The 8008-nt window shown below is 45.7% G+C and overlaps 1 protein-coding gene across 1 annotated transcript in view; it reads right to left on the bottom strand.

The window, feature by feature from the left end:
• Positions 1-8008, bottom strand: part of UBE2G1 (ubiquitin conjugating enzyme E2 G1) — a gene marked incomplete at its 5' end in the record, with an annotated part of 48402 nt that overhangs the window by 13725 nt on the left and 26669 nt on the right. The window contains 2 exons of the mRNA XM_019511319.1: positions 5323-5501; positions 6889-6986. Coding sequence (XP_019366864.1) covers positions 5323-5501; positions 6889-6986 — 277 coding nt within the window. The remainder of the gene's footprint in view (positions 1-5322; positions 5502-6888; positions 6987-8008) is intronic.

Raw genomic sequence — 8008 nt, 5'->3', positions numbered from 1 at the left:
CCGCCTCACCCCAGTCTTCTCCCCCACACTTTCAGTGAGGTTAAACTATATTTTACAATCCTCACTCTAACGAGCCTATTCTTGCTCAAGTATTAAACTATCACATTGTAATGGAAGGTATCACTGTTTAAATGATGAGGTCACTCACACTTCATAGAAAGTCAGGGTTGTACTAGACCTCCTGAGGTCCCTTCCAACCCCCTGCTCAAGGCAGGACCATCCCCAACTACATCATCCCAGCCAAGCCTCTATCTATCCAGGTCTTAAAAGTCTCCAAGGATGGAAAAATTCTACAACCTCTTTGGGTAATCTGTTCCACTGCTTTACCACCCTCCTCATGAGCAAGTTTTTCCTAATGCCTAACCTAAACTTCCTTTGCTGCAACTTGAAACTGTTACTCCTTGTCCTATCTGCCACCACTGAGAACAGTCCAGCTCCATCCTCTCTGGAAGCCCCTTCAGGTAGCTGAAGGCTGCTATTAAATCCCCGCTCAGTCTTCTCTTCTCCACACTACGCAAGCCAGTTCCCTCAGCCTCTCCTCTTAACTCATGCACCCCACTCCCCTAACCATTTTCCTTGCCCTCCACTGCACTCTCTCCACTTTGTCCACATTGTTTCTGTAGTGCGGGGGCCCAAAACTGGACACAGTACTCCAGATATGGCCTCACCGGTACTGAATAGAAGGAAAGAATCAATCACTTCCCTTGACCTGCTGGCAACACTCCTACCGACGCAGCCCAGTATGCCATTAGCCTTCTTCATAACAAGGGCACACTTTTGGCTCACATTCAGCTTTTTGTCCACTGTAACCCCAAGGTCCTTTTCTGCAAGTCTGCTGCTTAGCCAAGCAGCCCCCAGCCTGTAGCGATGCATGGGACTGTTCTGTCTGAAGTGCAGGACTCCACACATCCTTTTTGAACCTCATGAGATTTCTTCTGATCCACTCCAGTTTGTGGAGGTCTCTCCAAATCCTAGCCCTACCCTCCAGCGTATTTACTACTCCCGCCCTGAGCTTGATGTCACCTGCAAACTTGATGAAGGTGCACTCCATCCCATCTTTCAGGTCATCAATGAAGATATTTAACCAAACTGGCTCCAGGATTGACCCGTGGGGCACTCCACTTGATACTGGCTGCCAAGTGGACATCAAGCCATTTGATTACCATCCTCTGCGCCTGACGATCCAGCCTTACAGTCCATTCATCCAACCCATACTTCCTTAGCTTGCTTGCGAGAATGTTGAGACAGACCATAACAAAAACCTTGCTAAAGTCAAGGTATATTATGTCCCCACATCTACACAGCCAGTCACCTTGTCATATGAAGCTATCAGGTTGGTCAGGCATGCATTGCCTTTGGTGAATCCATGCCAACTGTTCCTAATCACCTTCTCTTCCAAGTTCTTAGAAATTGATTCCTTGAGGACCTGGCTCCAAAATTTTTTTCAGGGACCGAGGTGAGACTAACTGCTCTGTAGTTCCCCGGGTCCTCCTCCTCCCCTTTCTTAGAAGTGGTGCTATATTTGCCCTTCTCCCAATCATCCAGGACCTTTCCCAAATCAAAATGAGTTTTCAGAAATGGTAGCCAGAGTCTCTCTAAAAGTCACATCAGCCAACTCCCTCAGCACCCTCAGGTGCATCATGTCCAGTCCAATGGATTTGTACACATTCAGCTTTTCTAAATACTTCCTAACCTGTTCTTTCGCCACTGTTGGCTGCTCACCTGCTCCCCAAACTGTGCTGCCTGGTGCAAGAGTCTGGGAGCTGACCTTGTTTGTGAAGACCAAGGTAAAAAAGGGCATCGAGTATTTCATGCCTTTTCCGCATCCCCTCTCATTAGGTTGCCTTCCCCATTCAGTAAGGGACTCGCACGGTCTCTGATCTTCCTCTCAGTGGTAGAATACTTGTAGAAACCCTTTGGGCTACCTTTCACATCCCTTGCTAACTATAACGCCAGTTGCACTTTGGCCTTCCCAACTTCATCCCTGCATGCCCAAGCAATACTCTTTTAATCCTCCCTAGTCATCAGTCCAAGTTTCCACTTCTTGTAAGCTTCCTTTGTGTGTAACTCAGTGCAGTTTCTTGCTATGCCAAGCTGGTCTTCTACCATAGTTGCTAGTCTTCCTGCGCCTTCCATAAAAGTCTTCTTTAAAGTACAGCCAGCTCTCCTGGACTCCTTTTATCCTCAGACTGGCCTCTCAAGGGATCCTGCCCATCAGTTCCTTGAGTGAATCAAAGTCTGATTTTCTGAACTCCAGGGTCCATACTCCGCTGCTGTCCTTCCTTCCCTCAAGATCCTGAACTCCATCTTGTGGTCACTGCTGCCCAAGCTGCCAACCCCTTCTATGTTTCCCACCCAGTCTTCAGTGTTTGAGAGTAGCACACATCAAGAAGAGCACAGCCCTTGGTTGGTGTCTCCAACATTTGCACCATAAAGTTGTCCTCAGCACTCTCCAAAAAACCTCCTGGATTGCCTTTGCATGACTGTATTGCGCTCCCAGCAGATGTTGGGGTGATTGAAGTCCCCCATGAGAACCAGAGCCTGCTAGCTGTTTGAAGAAAGTCTCATCTATCACTTCCTCCTGGTCTGGTGGTTTATAGCACATACCCACCATGGCATCACCCTTGTTGCTCTCCCCTCTGACCCAAACCCAGGCCTGGGGAATAAGTCTCCATCTCCAGTTTCATACTCAAGCTCTCATGAGCAATCATACAGCTTTTACATAGAGTACAACTCCTCCTCCTCCTCCCCTTCCTGAACAGTTTAAACCCATCCATGACAGTCATGCAAGGTATCCCATTTCAGCGTCTCAGATTATTTTTCTTTGTTTTTACTGGGGTGGGCACAGGGCTAGACAAACCTTAGAGACTGTAAATGGAAAGCAGATCCAGAAGAAAAAAAAAAGTGAGTCTGTCGATGCACCCACGGCATGTGCCCCATACTTTAGGGCACATTCACTTAACAGAAAATTCAAGGGAAGTTATTCTATCCATTTTAAAATCAAGTATACCCCTTTACGTGACTGACATCTTCACTGCAGACAAACTGGATCCTGCTGCTTGAGCTCTTCCTGTTGCTCTAGTTCAGTGGTGCTTTCAAGTTGGGCTAGCCAGCTCATTTGATGCTGTAGGCCAAAGCCTCAGTTAAGGCCATAACTGTCACCCTTGTTAGACTCAAGACTCAGAAAAAGCCAGCTTTTAGCTTTCATTTGTTTCTGGACTATATAAGAGCAGCAATTTTTCCTTTTGCGAAAAAACAAGGTGCCACAGCACCCAAGTTGAGAATCGCTGGTTTAGGATGCAGTCCTAACCTGCGTACCTGGAGAGTACAGGCTATGCCAGTAATTCTGTTGTTTTCCAACACCTTCCTACAGTCCCCTCCATGCCCAGGACAGACAAGTTAGCCTGCTGTTCACTGGGGAAACAAAGTCAGCCCAGTTTAGCAAAGTGCAGTGCAAAGGAATCGTGATCTACCCCAGAAGCACAGAAGTGGAACTACTAACTCTGGAATGGCATTGCAGTATGGCTACTCCTACTTGGGCTAGGTTACCCAGCTAGTTAATTCTGCATTATATCCTCATGTTTCTTCATATGCTTCCTTACTCTTTTGTTCTCTTTGTACAGATGGTTTGTCATAAATACGCAGCTAACAGTTTCAATCATGAATGCTGCCAAGTACCCATACTATATATAGGCCTAACTTTGAGCCGTTTGGTAGCCTGGCTCTGCCTTCACACAGTGCTATTACCAAAAACCCATGTACAAAACCAGGGGAAGGGAGGGAAACAACTCTGGGTCTGGCTATACTAGTTACATCCCTGCATGAGATGACCTCCAGAGAATTTGTCAGTCCATTCTTTAGCGGTGACAGCTTTACTCCATGTTGACACAAACTGATTTTAGGAAGCTACACTTGGTCATGCCCTACCGTATTTTCTGCTTGTATACTGAACCAACACTGGTTTGGGAGCCCTCAGAAGAGGCTAAGAGCAAACCTACCCCCACTGACTGAGAACTAGAATGCCAGGCAGAGTGGAGCGAGACAAGTGGACTGAATATGACAGTTACCAACCACAACTTTACTTTACAGTTGCCAGGTGGCTGCAGCTGAAAATGTACTTATATAACCACCTTCCTCAAACTTCCTTAGTCTAAAAGGCAGGTACAGTTTGCCTGTACCTTTGAATGTCCAAACTTCAAGTTCCTGTTGGCAAAAGTCTTTCCCTCGTTATACTCTGTTACAGTGGTGCTCAGCTTTGAGACTGTGGGCCGGGTAAGTGGCATGGGGCCAATTCACAGGCTGAATCAGGCTCTGCATGACCTTGGATGGCCCTCCCGTGTGAGGATCAGCCTTTGAGACCAGATACTGTGTCCCACCTCAGTACTTCTGGTCCACTTCCGGGTCCGCTGCCAAGCACACGGGAGGGTCATGCCCCCCTCCCCCCCCAGCGTGGTGATTGGCTGTGGGAGAGCCCCAGGTGCCCCTCAAGACCCAGGAGGTACCAGCTGCCGAGCCGGGGGATGTGGGAGGCCCCCCCACCAGTGCACTCCTTGGCAGGGCTGGAAGTGCTTTTGGTCCACTTCCAGGTCTGCTGCCGAGGACTGGGGAGCCCCCCATGCTCCCGTGAGACATTCCAGCCACCCCAGCATCGCAGCATTCACAAGCCACCTGCTAGCTACCTTGAGGTACGTAAAAAAGATATTTAAAAGCTGTGTCTATGTCCGAATCAATTCAGAGGGTTCCAATTCAGTTCGGAGAGATTAAAGGGTCTCCCAATTCCATTTGGATTCGGAAGTTCAGACACCAAATCAGACCAAATCTCCTACAAATTGAATCAGGGACCAAAGCTTTGCACAGTCCTAGCATGCAGGGCCTGGGGCTCCCCACAGGTCCAGCCACAAACACGGTGGTAGGAGAAAGCAGTAGCATCATTCCCCACTGCCAAGTTTCTGGACCCATCGGAAGCCCTACAAGATGAATGACACGGTGCCAGAGGCCAGATCTAGCCAGTGGGGTAGGGGTTGTTCATCTCCGTTTCATTCGGATAAATAGATAATCTGCTTCAAGTTTGATTTCAGCATTTTCATCCCTTCCACCAGCCAATAAATGCAGGGTAGATTTAGCCTATAGCAAACAAGCAAGCTATATCCAGTGTCCAAGGTACAGTGATTTGTAAAAATGACTTTGGGGTCAAAGTTCTGGCATTCAGGCAATGAAGCTTAAATTGTGAAGCCTGTAAGCTTTTTTTTTTTTGTATTCCAGTGGAAGCAAAGCACAGTTAGACTCTTACACTAAGCACAATTTACAAATTGGAAGACTTACCGCTGCATCAACGTTTGCAGGAGAATCACCATTGGGATCTGCTAGCATAGAAATTACACTAATCATTATAGTTTCCACTGTGTGGATGGGAAGCCAGCGTTCCTCAGGTTTTTCATAGCCATATTTGTCTTCTCCAGGCTCATGAAGAATAGAAATGCAGACATCGCCATTCTTATCAACTACAAAGAAGAGTACTGTAAGGTATCTTTCAGTGGTCATTAACATGCCAACATGCTACTGCTTCAAGATCCTCCAAGGCAGTGGGGGCCAGCCTTGTTGGCAGATGTGCCACAGATTAGCCTTGTACTAAGTGCCACTCCAAACCCCTTCTCCTGCCTGACCTGCTGCTCTGTGATCCCTGCCTAATCTGGTTCCGTGTTCTCCGCTATTGTGCTGTCCGTCCCTTCCCTGGTCTACTACGTGCCACACAGGTTATTCATTTATAGGTTAGCCACCCCTGCTTTAAAGGATGCTATCCTTTGTCCTAAGGCATTTTGTCTAGTTACCTTCTAAAGGAGAAGAGAAAGTGAAGAGAACTAATGCATTATACATTTCTCCTTTCGTACACCTAGAACAAAATGAGATTTGCCAAGACTCACTAGATCTGCAGTCATGATGCATTTTATAGTCATGGCATTTGTGAAGACTATTTTAATAAGGAAATACTGACAGCTGCATTGCAATCTTTCCCTTATTTAGGGTTTTTAGAGTTGGAGATTCACTTTCCTATCCAGGGGGCTACAATGTAGATACTGTAGTGCCAGTTTGGGTTGGATCAGCTACAGGATATTTTGATCATCAGATATTGCATGAAGGACCAGTCTGATATTTCCACTTCCAGATGAGTCAGAAGTACTGAACTGGAAATGAGATTTCAAGTTCAGAGAGTCCTAGGCATACATACCAGCAAATGTCCCAGTAAAGAGGTTGTGCATACCTTTTGGATACTAATGAGGAAGACAAATCCGGGCACACAATTTCAGAATGGGGACTTGATAAAGTTAAAGGTACTATACCTACTCTGTGACAGACACTGCTCACCTGCTGTCAGCCCCCAATTACTAACTGAAATGTATGAGTATTTTGGATTTTTTTAAAATAGGCATTTTTGATTCTTCACCTTGTTAGGCCGCTGGAGGCAGACGCATGCTATTCTGCACCTAGGCTTGTCTACAGAGGTGGTTGGTTATGGATCTCCTCGCTCCCCTTTTTGCTTCTCTGGAAGGCAAAATGCCCTAGTAATTGCCAGTTTGGAAGGTCCTAACCTTTTCACTTAGTGATGCAAAAGGCAGTTCTAGAACAAGTTTCTACCCCCCCGTCCTTTACAGGAACGCACATGAACCTTAATGTAATAAGAGAAACCCCTGGACAGCTGCCAGAAGGCAGTGAAGAAGCTGACATTGATCCTTGAACTTCAGACTCAAATCCTCATGTGGGTGGGAGAGCTAAAAATCAAGGCCTAAATATTAGCCTTCTTCCCCATTGCAGACATAAGGTACACATCACTTCTGAATCTCAGCCAGACTCAGTTCAAGACAGAATTTTAAGAAAAAGCACAATGCTTACCATTTGGGTGCCAGATTTCCGTGATGAACTTCATTTTTGGCGGCCTGAGAGGATAATCTTTTGGAAAAGTGAGATGTGCCTTAAAAACTCCACCTTCGCTGGGGAATTTAAAAAAGTTCAGTAAATTTGAGTTGCAAAGGACTTTAATTGAAACCTAAAGTTCAGTCAGATATCTAGTTCTATCATAAATTTAAGCTGGCAATACAACTGAAAGCTACCCTATAGCTAGTGCTGTTGCCATAGCAAAAAATTCTGAATGGCTAAGATCCTTTAATAAGATACTCCCCCTCCCTGCCAAATGCTTTATTTCACCATCGTTAGGAAATGCTCGTTTTCTACAGCAGAGTGCCACTTTAACTCAAATCTCAGCGAGCCTTTAAAGCACAGGTATAGAAATCAACATTTGGTGCTAAGCCTATAAAGTGCATTGGGGGTAACTTTAAGATAATGGGACATCATACTATATTTTAGTGGAGCATCATCATTCCAGACACCTTCAGTAACTGAAAATATCATAAATACCCCCACCAAAATGTAGTACAACCCAGCAGATATTCACTTATTTTTCCACCTGTACATATTTCAAGTCTTGCTGTATTCATATTCTACACATCTGAATTGAGGAATTTCTAAAAAGCTTAGTAAGAGTGCCTCAGTCATTGATCGATCCTTCCAGTGATGCCCCCACCCACGCACCCAAACATTCACTGGCAAGTGAGGTGGGATAGAATGACCTCCCCCCCACCCTTTTAAATGCTAACATACCTAGCTTTTTTTTTTTTTGGGGGGGGGGGGGGAATAATCAAAGTCAAATTTGAGTTACATAGCAAACATCCAATTCTAGAGTGAACTTGAAAAAGATTGGACCTGGCTAGGGCCATTTAAAAAAAAAAAAAACTTAGGAGACCTGGTTGTACAAGTTTAAAAAGGCCAAGGAAGATTCAGTCTTAGTAAGCATGAAACAATATATTCAAAAAGCAGTAATTTACCGATAGGCTATCTAGCAACAGAAGCATCATATTGGAGCATATACCCTAACTGCAAGTATAGGAATTTCAGAAGGGATGTGAACTTGGGGGGGGGGGCTTAAAGATCACACTGTTGAGTATGGCAGCTCAAG

Source organism: Gavialis gangeticus, unplaced genomic scaffold (assembly GCF_001723915.1).
Source record: "Gavialis gangeticus isolate Ggan-Ray unplaced genomic scaffold, GavGan_comp1, whole genome shotgun sequence".
Classification (NCBI taxonomy): Eukaryota; Metazoa; Chordata; order Crocodylia; family Gavialidae; genus Gavialis; species Gavialis gangeticus.
This window is presented reverse-complemented; position numbering and strand designations above follow the sequence as displayed.